The sequence below is a fragment of the Vulpes vulpes genome, chromosome 14, assembly GCF_048418805.1.
Source record: "Vulpes vulpes isolate BD-2025 chromosome 14, VulVul3, whole genome shotgun sequence".
NCBI classification, from domain to species: Eukaryota; Metazoa; Chordata; class Mammalia; order Carnivora; family Canidae; genus Vulpes; species Vulpes vulpes.
In genome coordinates, this window is record NC_132793.1 from 116,388,074 (window position 1) to 116,411,732 (window position 23,659).

The 23,659-nt window shown below is 42.3% G+C and overlaps 1 protein-coding gene and 1 long non-coding RNA gene across 4 annotated transcripts in view; one reads left to right on the top strand and one right to left on the bottom strand.

The window, feature by feature from the left end:
- Nucleotides 1–11,057: 11,057 nt before the first annotated feature.
- LOC112919845 (uncharacterized) lies at nucleotides 11,058–23,236 on the bottom strand. The gene is made up of 7 exons (XR_011997174.1): nucleotides 23,169–23,236; nucleotides 22,402–22,903; nucleotides 20,287–21,024; nucleotides 18,381–18,446; nucleotides 17,383–17,510; nucleotides 16,721–16,829; nucleotides 11,058–16,107 (listed from the first exon to the last, which is right to left on the bottom strand). It is a non-coding gene; the product is annotated as an uncharacterized lncRNA (long non-coding RNA).
- The window catches only part of HS3ST1 (heparan sulfate-glucosamine 3-sulfotransferase 1), a 38,026-nt gene continuing 37,503 nt past the window's right edge, over nucleotides 23,137–23,659 (top strand). For 2 of the 3 annotated variants that reach the window (XM_072737772.1, XM_072737773.1), the window contains exon 1: nucleotides 23,137–23,578. In XM_072737772.1, the coding sequence (XP_072593873.1) occupies nucleotides 23,152–23,578 (427 nt within the window). In that variant the 5' untranslated portion in view covers nucleotides 23,137–23,151. The remainder of the gene's footprint in view (nucleotides 23,579–23,659) is intronic. The other variant, XM_072737774.1, reaches the window with a different exon arrangement.

Consider the following 23,659-nt stretch of genomic DNA (forward strand, 5'->3'; position numbering starts at 1 on the left):
TTGTTTGTGGCCCTGGGGCATTCTATTGTATGGATACACCAGTGCTTGTTCATCCATTCATCAGTTAATGGACATTTGTGTTGTTTCCAAGTTTGGGTGATTACCAAAGAAACTGCTAAAAATATTTACATACATGTTTCTGTGTGATCTAAGTTTTTACGTCCTTGGATAAAGACATAGAAGTAGAATTGCTGAATCGTGGTTTGAGTGCATTTAACTTTGTAAGAAATTGTCAAACTGTTTTCCAAAGTGATTGTACAATTTGCATCTCCATTGGCAATGTATCAGTCAACAACCTCACCAACATTTAGTATTGTCAGGTATTATTATTGTTGTTGTTGTTGTTATAGCGATTCTAGCGAGTATGTAGTGGCATTTTATTCTGGGTTTAATCTGCATTCTCTTTATGACAGATGATGTTGAGCATCTGTTCATGTGCTTACTTGCCATCATTTATTTTCTTCAGTGAAATGTATGTTCAAACCTCTTGTCCAATTTTAAATGAGTTGTTTTCTTATTCCCAAATTCCATAAATAATTTGTAAGCTTACATTTTTATTAACTTTTATTAAGTAAAAGCTGAATAGCCAAGATTACTATAAACAAAATTTAAATCACTGATAGCAACAGAAAGTTAGATTTTAAGAAGCCCAAATATTTATAGTTCTAGAACATTGCTTCTAAAAGTTTAGTGTGCAAATGAATCACCTAGAGATCTTGTTAAAAATGGCGAGTCTGATTCAGTGGAGTAGCACTTGAGCCTGAGAATTTGTATTTCTAATAAGCTTGCAGGTGACATTGATGTCAATGATGCCTACATCACATTTTAACTAACAAGTGTCTATAAGATCTTGGTTCAAATCCTCTTTTCTAACCTGAAAACTGGCCAACACTCATCATGTAATTAAATCTTCCTTTACTTTGGGAAGAAAAAGGAACGTGAAATTAATAAAGCTCTCTAGATATACTGCTAAAATTTGAATAGGTATGACATAGAGTTCTTGTGCCAAAGATATGTCCAAGATTATGCTGTCACATTGGTTGATTTTGCTATGTAAGAATTGAGGGATTTCCTCATTGAAGTCACACCAATAAAGAAACAGTTATATATGTCCCTTATTAGGATAAACTATGTTTTTATCTTCAAAATACTTTGTTGTAGTCATTGTTTGAAGTTACCTTTTTTTAAGTTAAAATTTTTTTTTGTATTTTTCTCCCCCTGATATGGGAGCCAGTGGGTTGTTCAACCTAGGACCTTATTTTATTGTCCAAGTCTCTTTGAGGCTGGAATTTCTGTCTCATTAGCTAATTTTAAAAGAATCAGAATCCTACTAGCCTAAAGAAGAAAATTATTTATGATTCTGGAAAATGTAAACACTTGTTGTAAAGGTGTTATATATACATTAGTTTGTAACCAAGATAAGCCATTGAGATTTAGGAAGAAAATATTAAAACTTCTATTTTCATTAATTTTTAAATTTAAAAAAATAACAAAATTGCATTTCACTGTTGTTGAGTCTATCAATTGACACATGGGTCCTCATTCTGTCTTTATGACATAAAGTAGTAGATAAAGAATTCTATTTTGGACATAAGCTTTAAATCTCTGAGAGATATTTTAATTTAAATGTCAAGTAAATACTCTGGTAGTCACAAGAGAAGGAGGGTTGGATACATAAACCAACAAGGTGCCTTAATAGAGAGGGAGTGTATAGGATTGCTTCAGTAACAAAGGGAGGCATTCATGGAAGGGAATTCTAACATTTAGAGTTTCAGTAGAGGAGGAGGAACAATCAAGAAATACTGAGGAAGAGGCAAAGAAGTCAAGAATGGCATGGAGAAGCAAGCAGGCTCCCAGAAGAAAGTGGTATTTCAGAAAATAGGGTGCCTGGGTAGCTTAGTCAGTTAAGCTAAGCATCAGATTCTTAATTTCAGCTCAGGTCATGATCTTGGGGTCATAGGATTGAGCTCCCCACCCCTACTCCATTAGGCTCTGCACTTAGTGCCAAGTCTGCTTGGGATTCTTGCCCGCTGCCCTTTCCCTGCTTGTGCACGCCATCTCCCTCTAAAATAAAGACAATATTCAAAAAAATAAAAGTAAATAGTAGGCAGAGTTTCAAGAAAGACTGATTCTGTGCATTATTACTGGAGGGCTTAGTAAAATGAAGGCAGAACGTGCCTATTGGATTTGGTTACTGGGACCTATGCCACTGGTGATCTCCACAAGAGGGGGGCCATCACTAAAAATCCCATGTGCAAAATGCAAGCACATTTATTGTTGTTGTGAACAGAGTTTGTTTTATTTGGGTGTAAATAAATACATGAATGCTCTAAGTAAAATTTGGGGGACTTAAAAATTTACAAAAGATGAAAAACAGAAATGTGTTTAAAATTGATTACCAATAACACTATCATCTAAAGGCAATCTTTGTCATAATGTTGTGTGTCTAATTCCTGTGTCTTCTTACTTGGTAGTTTTTTGGTTTTTTTAAAAGCTCTTCCATATAATTGAGATTATATATTATGCACTGATTTTTCACTTCACTTTTTAACAAACACATTTTAAATGCTTTGTAAGCATAGCATACCATAAAGTGAACATACCGTACAGATATTCATCCCATTTAGATTGTTTCCAATTTGAAGGCTATTATAAATAAAGCTGAATGAGCATCTTTCGGTAGAAACCTTCCCCCAAAATATTTTGGATAATTTTCTCACAGAGGAATATCCAGGAGGTAATGTTTAGATTCTATGTTATGAGTACCTTCAAACTCTAAGGAAAGACCTACTTTAGACAAATATTGGTTTGCTGTAGATGAAGAGAAGCACCCCAAATTGATCCCAAAACAATATAAACCCTTGGCAGTTTTAATTAAGCAACTTCCACAAATACAACTTCCCATTTCCTTTTCTTATGATTTGAAATATTACTTTTCCAACTCTTCCTCCAAAGGTCTAGAACTTCCCTAATACTGAGCAGTAGAACATCACTTCTTGTAAAAAGACAGTAGGGTGAGGGGAGAAAGAGAAAGGAGGGAAGAGAGGAGAGAAGATAAGACAAGAAAAGAGGTCATTTGCTGCCATTAATTTTAAGAAAGTCTGAGTCTTGTATAAACTTTTTTTTTAAGATCTTATTTTATTTATTCACTCATGAGAGACACAGAAAGAGAGGCAGGCAGAGACATAGGCAAAGGGAGAAGCAGGTTCCATGCAGGGAGCCCGATGTGGGACTCGATCCCGGGTCTCCAGGATCACACCCTGGGCCGAAGGCAGACGCTCAACTGCTGAGCCACCCAGGCATCCCATAAACTTTTCTTTTTTTCCAAATATTTGTCTTGTCAGAAGTAGGAAAACTGGTATGTAGACACTTATCAGTTTTAGCTTCTCTCACAACTGACCTCTCCTGTCTGCTATCTGCAGGCTCCCATTTGGGAAACCTCTATTTTCTAGAGTCTTAAGGAGAAGAACCTGGCTGTCCCTAGAGAAGAAAAAGCAACCACAGCTTTTCTAGTCCTGGCTTGATCATCAGGAGGCTGGGATATAGATTGGGCTCAGCAAATGGACAGTCAATGGTAGGGTTTGGCTCTTGAGGGAGCAATGCCATCGTAAGGGTACAGAGGTCTATTTTCATTGCCATGACAGTCTGAGCAGACCAGCCCATGCCTGTGTTTGACCTCTGCTGTAGTCCTTGATGGTCAACTCTTCCTGATTATTACCCATCTCCACATTTGGTCCTCCTTGTTGTTCTATGAGCCCTAAGAATCCTCCAATAACCCTTTGCCTATGTTGTCATGAGTCAGTCTTTGATGTTTGTAAGGCAGTCTCTGCTTAGGCCAAATAAGCAGGGTCAGGCCACATGTAGGACTTTGGACTTCATCTTTAGAGCAATAGAAAACCACTATTTTTTGCAACACAGGACTATCTGTGGAGAGGGGATGAGGAGCGTTAAGTAGGAAGAATGGCAGCAAGAACAAAAAGGTATAAGCAGGTGAATACTTGAGGTCTTCAAGGAGCAGAAACTAGGCTGCTTACCAGGAGCAAGGGCACACTCACTTCTGTGTCATTCAGAGGCTCTGAATACCAGGGAAGGAACGTCATGTGACTATATGTGTCTGGAAGCAGTTATAAGGACAAATGAAGATTCCTGGAAAGACATTTTATGTAGCTCCTGTGTAGACCCACAGAACCATGTTTTGTCCAGTTTATGGGGCCAAACAAAATGAATAATTTGATAGTAATCTTTCCTTCTGACAACTCTCCACCCCCCTCATACTCATCTCTGACATGCTAGACAGAAAAAGGCCACACCAGCTTGGAGCCTCCTCTCTCACCTCCGAGAAGAGTTTCCTAAGCTTCACTGATAAGATTCATCTGCAATTGTAGTTAAAAATTTAACCTCCCAGGTTCTTGCTTCAGAAGGTCCAATTCAGGGGGACAGGAGTGGAACCTGAGAATGATTTTTAACATGTTCTGTCATATGGTCCTTGTCACCATGGAAGTTTAAGAAATATCACTGTGAAGTCTCTTACTTGATAAAGGTATGGAATACACACCTAGCAGGGATTTTTCTGATCATCTGTAGTTTCATCTCAAAAAGGAGTGGTTTGAAGGTCCAGAGTAAGCGTTCTTGATTTTTCATGCACCAGTATCTCCTGGAGGGCTTCTAAAAATACACATTGCTGTTCCCACCCCCAGAGTTTCTTATTCAGAAGGTCTGGATTGACATCTGAGAATTGGTATATCTAAAAAATTCTTAGGTGCAGCTGAAGCTCTTCTGGTCCTGGATTAGATTTTTTGAACTACTGACATAGAAGGAACACAACGTCCCCAGGTGCTCAACACATAATTCCTCAAAGGAAACCCCCTCCCAATCAATAAACCCTCAGAACAGAGGATCCTCTGTACAGAATTACAAACCCTGAGGAACCAGAGACCTAGACTTTCTCTCCCACAATATATCAGAAAATAAAGTCTGGAATTGTCAGTGTGGTCAACAAAAAGACTTGACTATATAGTTCCAGTTCTAACAAATAGAACAAATAGAAGCAAAGTAGGAGATCAAAGAGAATGGATATCTGTATAGAGGTGATGTTTCTACAGTATAGCCTTGGGAGACCCATGGCAGAGTTAAAGCAAGGAAACTGAGGCAAAACCACCAGGGCCTTGGGACACATCCATACATGCTGGGGGAGGATAGCCAAGATACAGGGAAGGTTGTGCTGAGTGTGGTGCCAGGGTGAGGCCTGGGGAGTGTTGACAGAGCCAGACTGGAGCTTCCCACTCTCCCCTGCCACGTGCCACGCTCTGGTGAGACACAGAGCATCATGCACAGAGTTAGGACCACAGGACTCAAAGGATCTACCTTTAAGAAGGCTTTGGGTAAATGCCAGATAATATAAAGTTCTAAGCACTTTTCATGAAATAACTCTCTTAATATTCACAGTAACCCAATAAGTAAATACAACAAACATCACCTTTTACAGATTAAGAAACAAGGCAACAGAAAAGCCAAGTATCCTGGTGGAAGTCACAAGGTAAGCACTCAGTGGAGCCACATTTCAAATCCAGATCATTTGACTTCAGAGACTACAGGCCTAACCTCAACATACTGCTATTGCTTCTTAACAGAATGCATATTTCTTGATCATCTGCTACTTTCAAGTCATTATTTTAGCTACTGGGAGTGGGGACTACAGGAGGGTGAAATAAAATAGATAAACACTTTCCCTTGCCTTGAAAAGAGTAAAATCTGGTGGGATGGACAGACTTAACTTACAGCAAACCCTGAAACAAGGCAGATTTCAAGTATAGGCATCTATGTTTCGTTAAAAGCTACGGGGATACAGAGAAAGAACTGTGGGGCTGGATGGTAAGTTGTGGAGATCCCCAGGATCCTTTAATCTAGGCCCTAAGTGGATTGTAAGCAAAAAAAAATAAAAACCAGTCTCTCCAGTGTTGATGCTTGAAAGAGGATATCTTGGAGGAAGTAGCAGCTGATTGTGAGGCTCTGACCTCATTTTTTAGATTCTCCTTTACTTTGCACCCCTCTCTGATTCCTGCTATCACCATCCTGCTGGCTTCAGAGGGTAGTAATCTTTCTCAAACACTGGCCCAGACACAAAAGACCTTTCTGTTAACTCCCCACTGTACAGCTGAGGCCAGGCTGAAATTAAGAATAATGAAAATCAATAAGCCCTTTACTAAATGCTCAGGCACAGAAACAAGAAAATAAACTGTCCTATAATATCAAAACTCTGTCTAAGAGGACTGCTCTGTCCACACAGAACCCTGGGGGAAGGACATGATCCCTGTGATGTGTGTTCTTCTTAGACCCTGGAATCCTTGAGTTCACAAATGCTATTTTCATCTCTGTCTGATATCTGGACTCCTCAAAGTCTAGACAAGGAGATGGAGGATGACCTTCCCTGGATCTGGTGCCTGCCCTCTTAGGTCCAGCCTTCTATGTTCCAATTCACCTCTTCTCCAAGTAATTGGAAGTAATTGGCTTTTCTTTATGGCCTTTCAAAGAACACCATGGCTACCTTGTCTGAAATCAAGTCGGACACTTGTTAATTAACTGCCTGAATTTGATACAGGTACCTAATCTTCCTGAGTATCTACTTTTCTGTTGGTGAACTTAGCGGTGTGAATTAGTGGTTAACTCAGTCTCCTTTCTGACCTTTCTATAATTCTAGGCCCATTTGTGGGCCTGACTCAAGTTGCTCATCATATATATTTTGCCTCAGCAGTAATAATACAAAAAAAAAAATTGAACCTGAACCTGAAAGGTCAAGTCTATGAGGAAGGCACATGTGCCTAAGCTCAAAGATCCATTGCTTTTAAAGAACTAGACTAGGTGAGTGGTACCTGAGCTCCTGGGTTCTCTGTACGTATATACATAGTATTGAAGGTACATTAGTGCTAAGGGAATCTAGGGGCTGTTTCCATCTCTGGCAAGCTCAGCCACAGTAAAAATAGTGTGCCTGGTACAAATAAAAGGCTGAGTCATCAACTTCTCCCTCAGGCCCCAGCGTCCAGTCTGTGAGCCATCAGAAATGGCTAGCAGGATTCAAGCTATTGCTTTCTTATGATCTACAAACCATTGCCCTGGTCATTCACCAAAGGGCCATTAGCACATGTATGGAAGCAACAGAATTTTAACATGAGGGTGATGATGATGATAATAAGGTTCAAATTCAAAGAGGATAAAGCCCCAGTGGAAATACAAAAAGGTTTGAGGTGACCTTATTGACATTACCATCATCATATTTACTGTGTGTTGAAGGCCTCACCATTTGCTGGAGGCTTTTCACCAGTAAGAGGCCTAGAGTATTGCATGTTTCTACTTTGACAGGAGGTCTGAGAGTGCCAGACCCAGAAGACATAACAGAGCCAAGATGGAAATGCCTCTCAATGAGAGTAAAGGTGAGACCAAACCTGGAAACTCTGCTCCAATGGAGAATCAAAGCTAGGAGAACAAGATGGTAGGAAACAAATATTGAGACCTAGGTGCAGAACCAAAAGATGCAGAAGGTAGAAGAGGAGAGCCAGGACCACTGAATGAGATGGATGAGTAGAAGATCATTCTGGGCAAATACTAACAAAAACCAAAAACCAAACCGAAACAAAACAAAACATAACACAACTCTACTTCTGAAGTTGGATATTAAGAAGGCTTTTTATATCCTAGTGGAATAGTACAGGGGAATCATGAAAGTCTCTGTAAGTCAATCCAGCTCACAAAAAAGAGACAATGAGCTTGTGTTTTCTGGGTTTCACGGTGAATTGGCTTCCAACTGAATTTGGTTTCCACCACCTAATTGCCCGGTGTATTAGCTACATATTGCTGAGTAACAATGGACAACAAGCTTAACAGCTGGAAACAATACACATTTATTATATCATTGTTTCTGGGGATCAAGAGTCCAGTCCCGGCTTTTATTGGTTCTCTGTTTCACAGTCTCATCTGGAAGCTACAATCAAGGTATTGGCCAGGGCTGCAGCCTCACTTCAAGGTTTGACTGGGGAAAAAAAAATCCTCTTCTAGGCTCATGTGATTGTTGGAGGCATTCTATTTCTTGCAGGCTGTAATAGAGGGAACCTCAGTGTCTTGCTGATTATCAATTTGAAGCTACTCTCATATCCTTGCCATGTGGCTTTCCCCTCAGGGCAGCTCACAACATGCATGGCTTCTTCATAGCCAGAAAGAGAGCATCCTAGCAAGACAATGTTATAATCTCATGTAATATAATTGTGTGCATGCAATCACCTACATCCCATCACCTTTGCCATATTCTAGTGGTTTGAGGCAAGTTAGAAGGCACATCACACTCAAGCAGAAGGAATTATGCAAAGGCTTGAATACTAAGAGATGAAGGTTATGGGAACCAACTTAGCATCTGACATACATAAATAGACCTGCTAGTTGGTGCTGAATCTCAATACTACTCTACTGTTCTCCTTGAGAAATTAAACAAAGATACCACAGTATGTGATGTAGCCTGATATACAGGCTCCTGAACCAGAGTACAGAGTTCACTAGGTATGCCAGAGTTGATGGGACAAGGCTGTTTCTCCTACCTTGGCTAGTAACTGAATTTCCATCCCCAAGAATAAAGCCTTCCTTTTCCCAAATAGACAGGAACCATGGACCAGATGAAATGAGGCAGAGAACTTAACAAGGAAAAGTATTAGGAGCTATATTGGGGTTCCCTTAACCTACTGCACGAGTTGAAGCAAATTTTGGTAATAAAGGCCTATGAATAAAGCTTAAGGGATATGGTTGACTCAGTATGAGTCAGCAGTGTGATGTGGCTGCCAAGAATAGCAAAGGCTGTGTTAGACTCAGTGTAATTAGTCCAGATGGAGGATTAGTCCAGAGGAGATGACCCTTTCTCACTTGCACTGCTGTGGCCACCCATGAAGGCTAGTGCTAATTCTAGATCCCACATTTTAGAAGGAACATGGGTAAATTAGTATATCTGCCAAGGAGAGTCCCCCAAAGGTTAAGGAGGTTGAAGATAACAACAATGGAAGATAACAACAGGGATGATGACTGGGAATATTTAATCTGCAAAGGCAAGCTCGTGAAGCCAATAGGAGCATTGTTTTAAAACACTAGTCTTATGGACAAGATATTGGGCAGGAGGGAGGGTCATATGAGCCCAAGAGATAGAACCAATGTCCATAGTGGAATTACTGGAGAGTCAGATGTCTGTTCATAGTTAGAAACATTTCCCACTGGGCACAGCTGCCATAACAGAGGACAGAGGCTTATCACTGGAGATCTTCCTTAGGTCACGCAGTTCTTCAACAAACACTCATTAGTTCCTACTGACTGCCAAGGACCAAAATGTGCAAATGCCCAACAAACAAAATGTATTCCCTATCTTCAAGGACTGTACCTTGATGACAAGTAAATAATTTCAATGAGAGACTGAAAGTAACCAACAACCCCCAAGCCTCATACATTTATTTCTTGCTCATGTCATATGCAGGAGGCCACAGCTCGCTTCCTGTGGCTCTAAGTGCCTTCTTATTCTGGGACTTGGGACAGAAGAACCAAAATGCTAGTGGAAACTTGTGATGCCTTTGAAAACTTGGGCTCCAGTGAGGCTAACCCGCTCATTTTCCTTGGCAGCAATCAGCGTGTCACTACCAAGCCTTGCCACAGGGGTCGCTGTGAGTCACACAAAAATTGGCATGTATGTGCTGCAGAGAAAAGGAACCAAATGATGAGCAAAAGTACCAGTTTCCTAGTGTCCTCAGACTCATTCTTTGGGCATTAAGAGGACAAGATTTTGTGGAAGATGAAACTATTTAGAAGGGCTTCAAGGAAGAGGGGGATCACTCTTGACTGTATTGGGCTAATCCTCCTCTCTTTCTAAAATCTTGCTATGTTCACACTTTTATATGGTGTAATCCATTTCATTTTTTTAATTGAAATTCAATTAGCCAACATACAGTACATTATTAGTTTCAGATGTAGAGTTCAACAATTCGTCAGTTGTGTATATCACCCAGTGCTCATCACATCTCATGCCCTCCGTATTTCAGTGTGAATATTCAGAAATCAGTTAGCTCTGTGAGCAAGATGGTTTTCTTGCCTGGGAAGAAAAGTGCAAAAACAAACTTTCCACTCGGGGAGTGAACTCTACAGAAATTTAAATAAGGTAAATGAAATTTAACAGTTGAGAAATTACAACTGTGGAGAAGTAGGTTAATCCAGGGACGAAAGGGAGTGAATCAAGAGAAAAATATAAGATGCTGAATTTAATTAAGGGACCTAGAAGGAAGATATTAGTAGCCATTCTCCATGAGGAATAATAAATGAAAGACTGCATGTCATTTTGGGTTGTAAAGGCCTAAATTATGGTCCTCCTCACGCTTCCCTCCTGAAAAAGAAAAGAATTTATTTAATCTATCTATGAAAATTTCACAGATGGAGGGAGCAAAGCAGGCTGATTACAGTGTGTTTATTTGTTTGTTTATAAGAAATTCTTATTGCCTTGGCCACTGGGAGCAAAGCAATTCCCAGTATGGTAGAAGAGAAAAATGGTCCCTTTTTTCCTAAGTGTGGCTGGTGAACCAAGGGAAGTTGGATGAGACAGGAATGGGCGCTTGGCCCAAAATACTTCATTGCTCACATTGCACGTCCTTTAATGTTTAATACATTTTATTTCTGTGTTCGGGAAGGTTTTGTTTTTTTAACCTCCTGGTGCAAAACCATTCTGCTAAAACTTTTGGAATTAATACGCCAAACACCAACTGCAATGTGCAGGGGCTGTGAGATGCTTCTTCAGTAATTTTCAATTTGAAAACTACCTTGTTCTCCTTGGAGGAAAAGCGCAATTTTAATATTTTAAAAACAGTGTGCTGATGGTAGTAAAATTACAGCAGCGTTTCACTTCCAAAGTTACCCTTGGGGTCCTGGGTGGGCACAGCGAGGGGTGGAGGTGGTGATGCCAATCCCTCTGGCCACGCAAGACAAAGTCACATAAACAGAAGTGACCGCTAAGAAAAGAGGCACATCTGAAATAAGACAAAAGCATTTATTTGGGGTCTCAGAATCACAACTTGGGGAGTAGAGATTTGGGAAGCAACACAAGTCTTGTCCACTAGGGAACAAAAGTCAAGGGTTTTTAAAGGCAAAAAGGAATGCTTGTATACATTGTTTACAAGGAATTTGGATTGATGTTGGTGGCAGAAAACTAATCTTGGCTACCCGTTATTGGTTGTTAAGGTTCTCACTCACTAAGTAAAAGGCTATTACTCTGGCAACTTGCAGGTTTTTGTGCACAATCCCTGGGTTACTTGCAGGTGGGCCCAGTTCAAAAGTTCATGGTTCCATCCATTGAGAACATGCATAAGGCCCATGTCCGTAATGATTTCCTGGCTCCATTTTAAGCACCTTGACATAAGTAATTCTATTTTATTTCAACTTTCACAGAAGGAGGAAGGCCTCTTTGGAGTTCTGTACCCACAGCCTGTTAGCAGTGGTCTTGGATAACAACAATAATAAACATTCATTGAACACATGCTGTGTGCCACATATGGTTCTAAATTTTTACATAGATTCACTCATATGATCCTGGCAACAGTATCATGTGAGATAGGTATTATTATTCTTCCTATTTTCTAGATAAGAAAACTGAAGCCCAATAGCTTGCCCCAAATATGTAAAGATCTTCTCTAAGTCAATAACAAAAAGGTAAACAATCCAGTGGGGGGGGAAATGGACAAAAGACATGAATTGGCACTTCATAAAAGGGGATAGCCAAATGTCATTAAGTGCAGGAAAATGTGATTGATCTCATTCGTCATCACAAAAATCCAAATTAAAACCAGAATGACACACCACTACATGCTCAATTGAATGCCTAAAATTAAATAGACCGATGGTTCAAAATGCTGGAGAAGAAACTCACACACTCCTGGTGGGGAAGGAGTTGGCCCAACCTCTTTGGAAAACAGTTTGATGTTAACCCACTCAAGTCAAACACTTGCAAGTCCTGCAATAAAGCAATTCCACTCCCAAATGTAGAGCAAATATAAATATTTGCACCTGTGCACCAAAAACAAAAACAAAAACAAAAACCATGCACAAGAGTGCTCACAGAAGCATAATCTACAAAGTCCTAAATTGGAAACGACCCCAATACCGTCAACAGTAGGATGACTAAGAACATTCAGTATATGCATACAGTATATGGATGAATCTCAAAAACAACACTGAACAAAAGATTGAAACACAGAATAATGTAGGACTGCATTTAGACAAAGCTCCAAAGTTTGTAACATTAGCTTCCAGTTTTGAAAGTCAGGAATGTTGTGACCTTGGGGGAGGACAAAGGGAATGATGATGAAGAGGAGGCATTGAGGTCTTGTGGAATTACCTCAGTGTTCTTTGCCTTGACCTGAGTGGTAAAGGAAAGGCTATCCATGTGTCTTAAGCCACTTCTTTATTTCTGATTCAAGAATTGGGCTAGGGGCACCTGGGTGGCTCAGTCAGGTAGGCGCCTGACTCTAGATTTCAGCTCAGGTCATGATCTCAGAACTGTGAGATCAAGCCCTGCCTTCAGCTCCACACTGGGCATGAAGCCTGCTTAAGATTCTCTCTCTCTCCCTCTCCTACTGCCCCTCAGAAAACAAATAATAATTTGGCTATAGGTCTACATGCCCTTCTTTAGAATTCCATGCACAATAAAACAAGAATGTTTTTTCCTTCACCAGGAAAATACTGAAGTGTTTATACATTAATTGAATTTTTTAAATCAAACACCTTGCCCCTACTTGTACCTGTTTCTAAGAAACTGGGAATCCAAATGTACAACAACTGTTATGCTTAAAAAAGTTAAACTTAAAAACTCTAAGTACAACAGACTGGCAGTTTCAATTTCATTCTTTATTTCCCTTATCATTTACCCAGTCTTAATCCAGGAATTGCCTTTGGGTGACTAGTGGAATTATTGTCTTGTTTTGTTTTTTCCTTATTTCTAGTTTCCTGTGATTTTCCAAATTAGCTATAATGAACAAACATTACTTTTGCTAAAATAAATGCAAAAGTGTACTTTAAAATGTAGCTGAGGGAAGCCTGGGTGGCTCAGCATTTAGCACTGCCTTTGGCCCAGGACGTGATCCTGGAGACTCGGGATCGAGTCCCATGTCAGGCTCCCTGCATGGAACCTGCTTCTCCCTCTGCCTATGTCTCTGACCCTCTCTCTCTGTGTCTCTCACGAATAAATAAATAAAATCTTTAAAAATAAAGTAAAATAAAATAAAATAAAATAAAATGTAGCTGAACCCCTGAATAGAGGTGGAAGTATAAAAGTAATACTGTCCTCTCTTGTGTATCACTCTGTACCTGCAAATGCTTCTTTCACTCCTCACTTTTGCAGTAAACTCAGTAGAGAATTTTGCCTTTTCAAACTCTTCTGTTGAAAGCAAGCCCGTGATTCTGGGACTCCAGCCCAGGTCCCACCTCTTTGTGAAGTTTTCCTTCCTTGACCAGACAGCTCGAAGCAGAAAGTCTCTCATGGTCAAGTTAAAATGATCTTATTTCTTTGAACACATCAAATATTTTGAAGGTTCGTACATGTTCCTAGGACATAGCAGTATCCACCTCCTGACTGAATGAATGGCTTATTAATCAATAAGTGCCTCAGAATTTAATTCCGTGTTTACTTTCTTTATTTTCTATTATAACATGTAATTCGAAAAGTCATGTGGAAGTTACAGGGAGAAAATGTTATAAAACACAACTTTAAGGTGATGTTCCCAGGATCTTAAGAAATAACACATTGCATTTCTTTGACTTCAGGATTTTTTCTTTTTTACATTTTATATTTATGGAATTGGATGATCTCAGGATGGATGGCACCTGACTGTTATTGTTGGTCATGCTGCTGTCATGACCCTGACGTCATTGCCTGCTTCCAAACTGGTCTCTGTGGTCTCTGTCTCCTGAAGTTCATGCTTTCCAGTGACCTCAACCTCTTCAGTGTGGGCTGGACCTACTGACTTGCTTCCAACAAATAGAATGTGACAAATGTGGCAATGTGTCACTTCCAAGATTAGGTTATAAAAAGATAATGCCTTCCATTTGAAATGCCTTCTTTTGGTGTCTTACTTGTTCACTACAAGGAAGCCAAATGCCATGTTATGAGCACCCCCATGGAGACACCATGTGGCCAGGAACTGAGGGAGGTTCCTGGAATGGCCAGAGAGGACTGGCCCTCAGTCCAACAGTTGCAAGGAACCAGATCCTTCCAACAGCTAAGTAAGTGAGCGATCCTCAATCACCAAGCCTTCCCATGACTACAGCCCTGACAATCATACGCCTTGCCTAGAGCCTGAGTTACTCTAAGCCAGAGGATCCAGGTGAGCCATGCTCGGATTCCTGACCTACAGGCACCATGAGATAATAAACGTGTGTTGTGTTAAGTCATTGACTTTCAAGGTAATTTGTTATGCAGCAGTATATAGTTAATACACCCATCTGCTATCACTTCCATGGAGATATTAGCATTATTTGATGTACATGTGGCAAATATAATTGTTTTTAAATATTTTGAAAAAGATGTACTAACAATTTGCATTGGAATAAAGAGGTAGCAGGTAGGCAACAGAAACAGGGCACTGGGGTAATATGCCTTTAGGAAGGCAATGTTCTTATTTGTATGAACGATGAGCAATTCAATGCTTTCTTACAAAGCAACACCAAGTACTTTATGAGACTGTGTTAGTTGTCTAGGGCCACCCTCACACAGTACCACGAAGTGGGTGGCCTAAATGACAGAGCTGTATTTCCTCATTATTCTGGATCTTAGAAGCCTAAGATCGAGATGTTGGTAGGGCGGATTTCCTCTGAGGGCGTTTCTCCTTAGCTTGTAGATGACTTCCCTCTCCACATGACTTCACAAAGTTGTTCCTCTGTGCAAGTCTATGCCCTGATGTCCTCTTCTTATAAAGACACCAGACCTTGGATTAGGGCCCATACTAGTGACCTAATTTTCACTTAATTACTTCCATAAAGCCTCTAACTCGAAATATAGTCACATTCTGAGGTCTTGGGAGTCAGAACTTTGCCTCTTGAATTTTGGCCTTGGCACCAGGGAACTCATGACACAAAACAAGTAAACATATTAACCTTCTAGGTATTAGGATACAGACATCTTTGGAGGTCATTGTTCTGTCTCCATTTGGGTGCATGATGGAAGAAAAAGCGTGGAGAATTTCTACATGCCCCCGCATGAATGGCATGTCCCACCTGTGAGGGCACTAGAGCTGGCCTAATCAGAGGTAGAATGATGTGCTCCGCACAAGAAACAGCTCCCATTCTCAATTATTCCAAAGGAAATAAGCTAGATGTTTGATTTTCCATGGGGCTCACTTCTTGCTGTGTTTTGCCAGTTCAACATCACTTGCTTTTCAGGTGAATGCAAGTCAGATCAGACAATATTAACACTCTGGATAATAGCACCATCTGAAATCAGGGACAGAATTAATATTTTCCATATGCAGCCACTCAGAAAACATTGACCTGCAATGTGCTGCACAGTAGCTGTGTCATCTTACCTACATCTCAACGTACTGCATTCTGCATAAGTACCATTACATTTGTTTGTTTTATTTTTTTTAAAGATTTATTTATTTATTCATTGGAAAGAGAGAGAGAGAGTTATGGGGCGGGGGTGGGGGGAGAGGGAGAGTCCTCAAGCAGGCTCCCTACTGAGTGCAGAGCCCCTGCCAGGCTGGATCCCAGAGCCGTGAGATCACGACCTGAGCAGAAACCAAGAGTCTGATGCTTAACCAACTGAGCCACCCAGTCACCCCACATTTGTTTGTTTTATAAAGAAAGAAATGAGTTCAGAGCAGACACACAAATGGACTGGACTGGCAGAGGTTTGTACTCAGCTTTGCCTGAACCCAAAGCTTTGCTCTTTAGAACTGGCCTTCTTTGTGCCCCTGTGATTTTTCAAGCAACAATGAGTCTTAGGGCAGATGTTGTCTGTTCACAAGAAGAATTGTTCCCTTTAAGGCCCCGTAATCCAGAGGTCATTCAGGTGCTTAGGAAAGGAGATGGGGTTTGCTGTATTTCTTCTTTCTAAGAAAGAAAGGACGACATCTGACTTAGTTCCTTTTTGTAATAACAATGCACATGGCTTCAGTGTGTACTATGTGGCAAGTGGTTTACAGTTAACAAGAGAAGAGTGTCTTCATTTCCCCCCCTTTAGCAAGGAAGAAATGGAAGCTAAGTAACTTGGGTGAAATCACAGAGCTAATATTTCAGAACCCCAGCAACATGACTCTGGAACCTGCCCTCTTGGGATTTGTGATATCTACTGAATTCTGGGGAGGTTCACTTCACATTCTTTTTCTAAGTATGAACAGGGCTAAAAGATAGACTATGAACACAATAGATTTACAACCACCCCAGGAAAGACCATGGCCATGGTAATAATTAGAGAACAGGACAGGACATAATGAGCTCTGATTTCTGGCAAGGGGTACATGAATCAGCAGCCAGGAAAGAAAGGAATCAAGGGCATTAATCAGTTTTGGGGTTTTAAACTGACCTCAGAAATGGCACCCCTCTTCCCTGCCCATGCAACAAAGACTAGGATGAATGAGAGCCCAGTAAGTCTGGTCTCACCAATAGAAGTGAGGCTGGAGAATGTGAGAGCCAAAAGGTCAACACCAGAATGGGACACACTTACCTGGGGAGGGAGAGACAACCCTAGACCAGAGCAGATCTCTCCAGCTGGGAGGACACCTAAGGAGCAGTGAAGCCTAGCAGGTTGGATGCTCTCTGCAAGCAGCTTGCTCCTGAGAGGAAGAAGGGCAGAGCTGATGAAGCATCTACAGGTTTTCTCCCCAAGTTTGCCAGTAAGTAAGCCCATCTGTCTCCCTAGGCAGGTAGAGTGTTCCTGCCAAACACTGCCACTTCTAGAAAGAAGGGAATTCATAAAGGCAGGCCAAGGGTACATAAAGAACAAGAGCTGGGAAGGGCATTAGAGCCATCATAGGATACCCAAGACAAATTCTGATTTCCAACTGCATGACGACTGTGTCCAGCTCACTTCTGATCTCCAGGGCTGGCAGAGAGTCAGAGCTATAGAACTCAGTGATGCTGAAATGAATGAGCAGGGACACCAGTGCTGAGGTTGGAGGCACCACCAGAAATTCAGGGCCCCAAGGTGAGATCAACTATGCTGGGAGCAGCATCTCCATAGCAGCTTTTGTTTTTAAGGGCTGACTGAATGTGGGGAGAGAAAAACAATTATACTGAGAACTGAGCTTTTTAAGCTTAGCATTTCATTTTGTCAATTAGTTTACTAAATGCAATTATAACAATACCATGAATATTGGATTTAAATACCTTATGGATAGTTAAATTTCTAGAATGTAAGTACATTTTCAAGGCATGAAGAGGAACTCAGATCTCTGCTTCTTCATTCGGAGATAAAATACAAAATACACTGGAGACCTCTTTCTAGTTGCATAAAGCTAACACATGCAGTAAAAAGAAGAAAGAGAAAATTATATCATGAGACGGAAAGAAAGCATAGAAGGACTTGATTTTGACCTGGTTCTAAATCCAGCATTGCTAGCTCTGAGACCCTCAGGAAGTTATTTAACTTCTCTGCATTCATATGAAAAATAGGGATAAAAAGAGAATGCATTCAAATTGCCTAGCCTAAAGCTAATCAGCAAATGCCATGATTTTTATTTACCTCTACATACCTCTTCCTTGTTTCCCATACTGTTTGATGGATTTTCCTAACTTTGTACAAGTCAGTCAATTTTATAGTAGTTTACAACAAATAGTGCCACAATAGATTGAGATATGCTAACTTGATCACTTAAAATATGAAAGCCTATATATATTTTAATTTAAGAGTTAAGTTGTCTGAGCTTCAAAGCATGCTAGGAAATACTACTACCATAAAGGAGGGGCTTTTAGGAGTGTCATTGTAAACCCCTTCATAAGCACAGTATTCCAAAAATTTGGAACTCTAGCATCTTTCAAGAGATGCTTGCTTTGGCTGGGTTTTAAATCTGGAATCAAAACAAGGCTTAGAAAAGAGAAGGCAACCCTGTCAGTTTTTAGGGACAATTGGGCCGTGCTGGAAAACTTCAGGGGGTACTCCCAGGGGAGAGAGCTGCTAAGAAAGGTATGCTGCTTGACACTGACAGTGGGGAGGATGTGAGAGTATGATAGTCACAGTCCAAATGCTCCCTGGATCTCCCTAGTGTTCAGAGAATCAGGAGCTCATGAGAATCATCTGACTGAATTGTAATTTTTCTGTTCATGCGTGTCTGTGAGCTCCTTCAGGTAAGGGATCAAATTTTATACTTCTCCATAAATATACCTACCACAGGGCTGCTCTATGGGAAGGACATAGCCAGCACCCAGTCGATGTTTCAATTCAATTGGTGAGGCTGGAGAGAAAGGCAAAGATCTTAATTTTTTAATTTTTTTTTTCCTGAGAGTTGAACTTTCCAGCATCCTTGAATAAGGCCTAAAAGAGAAAATCAGCAAGACCTGCTCATCAAAGCATCGGTCAGCTTTGGTCCCAGCAAACCTAAAATCAAAGGGAGTGTCACAATTTCCCACTGCCCTGAAGGCATTCCAGCACGCAGCAGGGCCTGATAATTTGAAAGAGGGGGCCATTTCAGGCTTGCAATATTGCAATTTTTGCAGCACAGATGTGTGTGATTTGGGGCAAGGTTTGACACGGGATCAGAAATAAAAGCAATATGTTATCTAGGACTGTTTATTCAACACAACAAATGGACTGCAGAAAATTGCATTTATCATACCTACTTTATCTGAATCAATTAGGCATTCATTCTATACAATATCGCCATCTGCACAGAGCCAGTCACAGGACCCCAAGGTACTTTCAGGGCCTCTCAAAAATGTTTTAACTTCTTTTAGACCTTTCAAGCCTCAACACATATGGAAATAAATGAGAATAATATATTGGTCTTTATGTCGATGCAGTCATGAAATTTAATTTTTAGTTCATTAATTAATTTTGAAGCCGAGGTCCCACAGAGGTCAAAGTTATAACTCAACCCTGCAACACACATGCAGAGAATAAATCTAGTGTCATAAAGGGGATAAGCATCCTGTTTTCAAAAAAGCATAACATAATCTACTCATCATAGATGGGTGGATTGTTTTTAAGGATGTAGGTAAAGTTGGGAGCTGGACAGGCTGGGGGAGGGGAGAGGCAGGAGATGGGGGTGGTGAGTCAGAAGGAGTCTTGATCCTACATTTTTTCTGGATTTGACCCTCATTCTCTCTCTCCCAAGCTGGCTGCTCCAGCTAATTAGCAAATCAAAAGAAATGGAAACAATTCTAGACCTGAGCACAATCAAATTAGCTGGAGTTATTTGAGGATACCATTTTCACACAGCGTAATCATGCTCTCTTTGTTTTGGTCAAATGAGTGAAAATCATCTTTCCAACCCAATGCCCGCACCCCCCCCCCCACCTCTTGCCCAGCCAGCTCTCTGGATGGTGGCATTGCATATCTGTTCTCATCAGTTTTGCACACGATCTTTTCTATAAAGGCAGGAATGCACAATGTACAATTAGACAACACCTATCAAGCTTCCCATACAACAAGGACTTTTTAAAAATACATCTGACTTTTCAGATGATTCAGCAGTAAGAGCCATTAGTGCACCATCTAAATCAGGACTTGGAAAGTTTATTAAAATTGGATTTTTAACCTGATCCCAATTTCCTCTGCTTATAAAGAATCCCATTGGACTCCTTAATATTCATGCTATTAACCTGAAAGATTCAAACTGTCATTATGAGAGGAAAGACTGTACAGGGTAGGTAGCCCCACAGGCAGGAGTTACAGATAAAATCATAGTGAGCCCAGGCAGGTAGAGGTACTGTGGATCCTGAATATCTTCAGGAGAAGCAGCTCTCTCTTTGTCTCTCTCCTCTTCTCATAAACTCCCTCATCCATGACATATTTGGGGAAAGAAAACAAACAAATAACAAAAGCAAATATAAGCAAACACCATTTAATTACAGAGAGCACTGGACTAGGAGTCTAGTTCTTACTAGAATGGTAGCTGCCTTGGATAAATCACCTCTACCCCTAGTGTCCTAATTACTCCCACTCACTCATAACATGACTTTAAACTTCTTGTGCCTAAAATAATAATAAATAATAATAATAATAATAATAATAATATAAATAAAATAAACTTCTTGTGCCTTTATTTTCACAAAATGAGGAAATCATATAGATACCTGGGTGGCTCAGGTGTTTAAGCGTCTGTGTGTGTTTGGCTCAGGTCAAGATCTCCAAGTCCTGGGATCAAGCCCTGCATCAGGCTCCCTGCTCAGTGGGAAGTCTACTTCTCCCTCTCTCTCTCTTTCTCTCTCCTGCTTCTGCTCTCTCTCTGTTTCACTCATTCTGCCTTTCAAATAAAAAAATAAAATCTTTATTAAAAAGAATAATAATTTCTAAGAGGGTTGGTACAAGGACAAAATGTATATATCCTATAATCCATTTGGCAAGGACCTGGCCCAAAAGCCTTGAATGCAGCCGAGCTGGTATTACTGATTGTTGGTTGAACTCATAGCTCATTTGCTTTTGTTTCCATTTTATTGTCTCAGCCTTCCTCTTCTGCAGAACATAGTTTGTAACTTAACTGATGCCAATGAGTTTCGGTAAAGATGGGTTGTGGGGGTCAGTCTAGGTTCTCCTTGAGATTAGATTCTCTGCTTCTCTAGGGCAGTGCTGGTGTCTTCATTGTCCACTTCTTGCTCAGTACTGGCATAGTGTTGAACACATACTAGGTGCTCAACAAGACTCTGGTATCTTATGATATCAGCAGCATACAGATCATCTATTAAAACCCTCTCGTTTTCCAAGTGATGACACCGAGTAAGAGAGTCTTAGGCCACATATGTATGAACAGCAGCCATTCTTCAAGTGGACCACCACCATGTCTCCTGTGAGCCTCCATTCGTACACTGACAGCTCTGAAATGGAAACACATCTGGCCAAATTCAGCAGTCCTTGGAAATTGTTACAAACTTTTTTTTTTTTTTTAGGAGTATACCATGTTTCAGACATCATGCAAGGCTCTGGGGAGACATCATGTATGGCTCTCATCATGATCGTGCTGCACCCTCAAAGTGTTTCTAATGTAGTGGGGAAGACAAATCTTTAAGCTGATGCTGTCAATACAATATCCATGTCGTTACAGCAGAGCTGAGTTCTGGTGGCATATAAATGCCCAGTTAGGAAACCTAACTCATGCCCAGAAAAGGTCAGAGGAGGCTGTTGAAGAGAAATGACAAATGTCTTGGCAGAGACATAAAGCTAACTAAGAACGAAAGAGCCAAATGATACTTTCTTACCGTCTAAACATAAGAACGTTGATCATTGATCAATGAACATTGCTAAAATTAAAAAAAAAAAAATGACAGCTAAAAGTGCAGTCCTCAAATTCTTAATCCTTTGCCCCATCTACTTGGAGCTGCTTCCTGCAAGCGAAGCTTAGAGCAGAGACTCCGGGCTGGGGCCTAAGTTCTAGTTTCTTTTCAGGACTCATAGTAGGGAACTAAGCAGCTCAGTTAACCTGTTTTTGGCTCCCAGCTAACGGAATCACTGCCAGCCTCCCTTTGCATCTGGCAAATGAACAGTGGTCTGTGGCATGGTCTGAGTCCATGCAACAGAAGCACTTTGAACTCTCAAGAAAAAGTAATCACACAAACTTACAACATCAAAGCTGCTTCCTATTTTGAAGAACCCATGATCTGCACTGGGCTTAGCTTCTGGTAGGAGCTTAAGGATACCAGTAATTGGCAAGCGTTTATCTCAGGCTACCATTTGACCTGCACAACCTCCTACACGATTTTATGCAGCTTCAAAGAATGAGGGGGAGGTAGTGGTGGGGGAGTAAAATCACTTATTTTAAGCTAATATAAATTTAAATGCGGAGACTTTTCAAAATGGGGCTTTAATGTGACTTAAAAATTCATATATATATTCATATATATCTAAAATACACATATCAATATTAGTCTGGCTCAGAGAAGAAGACAGGGTTACAAAAACCCCTAAAAGCTTATTTTCCAACACGAGTCTTGGTCTTGGCCTCCCAGATGCTATTGGTTTTATCAGACAGCCAGAAAATGCTGGTCATTGCTGAGCTTTCTAAAAGGGCAGTAGGTAACAACACGTGAGCAAAGGGGTCGACTTCCTATGGCAACCATCCCATAAATGGCAAAGTATTTTTATACCAAGATTAATGGCAGATTTCCTTTTTAAAAAGTTAAATGACAAAGTCGAATTCTTCCAAATATTTATCTTCCAATAATATTTAAGATATGGAAGATCTACTGAAATCTCACCTAAAGTACTTTGTTTTTCATTTGGCAATTTTTTTTTCTCTTTCCTTGCTCATTTCCTCATGTCTGCTGGCCTGCCTAGGAGGGCAGCTTCCTTCGGCTCGGTAGACGGGGCAGCAGGCAGCGGGCGGCGGGCAGTCGGGCTTCTGCAGGGAGATCCCAACCCCAGGCCCCTGGACATCTGAAATCTGAAGTCGAACTACTTGGAGGCTGGTCGAGTTCTCCCCCCAAAACCTCCAGCTACAGGATCGGGGTGGGGGGCACCCCCTGCTTCATTTCAGAGCTGACGTTTGCCACCCCGGGGTCTAGCAAACACCAGAGGCGAACCCTCCGCGCTCTCCCGGTAAATCCGCATCCACCCCGGGGCGCGAAGCTGAAGGGCAGGGCGTGTTCGGTGGCGAGCCGGGGCGCTCGGGGTCCGGGCCGGGCGGCCGTGTGCGCTCCGGGGGCCGCTCCGTTGGCCTCCAGGGCGGCGCAGGGGGCACGCGCGCCTAAGGTGGGCCACCTGCGGGGAAGGAACCCGGGTGAGGCCGCGCGGGCAGGGGCGCAGACCCGGGACCGCGCGGGGCCGGGGAGCGCGGGGGGCGCGGGGGGCGGGGGGGGCTGGCGCACGGGCCTAGCCTTCCCCAGCAGGGGTCCGCAGGGGACCCGACGTCCCAGCCTCGCCGCCAAGGCGTCCCCCAGCCCACGGCCCGCCCCACGCTCCCGGCCGCGCGGGCCCCCGCCCCCCCAGCAGCGGCGCCGCGGGGAGGGATGCGCTCGTCCGCTACCTGTCGGCGGGAGGCGAGAGCCCGGCGCCCGCACCCGCGCCGGCGGGACTCGGGGCGCAGCGGAGCGCGCCGGGCAGCAGTGGGCGCTCGCGATCCTCCGCTGCCCTGCGCGCTCTCCCTCGGGGCCCGGCCTCCTCCGTCCCCTCCTCCTGCTCCTGCTCCTCCTCCCGCCCCTCCCCTCCGCGGGACTGCTCGCCTAGCCTCCCGCCTGCACAGTCCCCGGCGCGCTGGCAGCCACCAGACGCCGCCACCGCCGGGTCTCCGCGGGTGCCCGCGCCCCTGCCTCGGCCGGCCGCCCCGAGGCGCCCCGAAGCTCGTCCGCCGGCCGCCGGTGCTCCGCGGCCCTGCCCATGGCTCAGCCCGAGAGCCGACTTCGGGCGCCGGACCGGCTCGACAGCCGCGCGGCTCAGGTGAGTGCAGCGCGCTTGGGGCGGGGGCCAGCCAGCCTGGGGAGTGGCGAGACGGGGGGCGGCGGGGGGCCCTCACCTGGC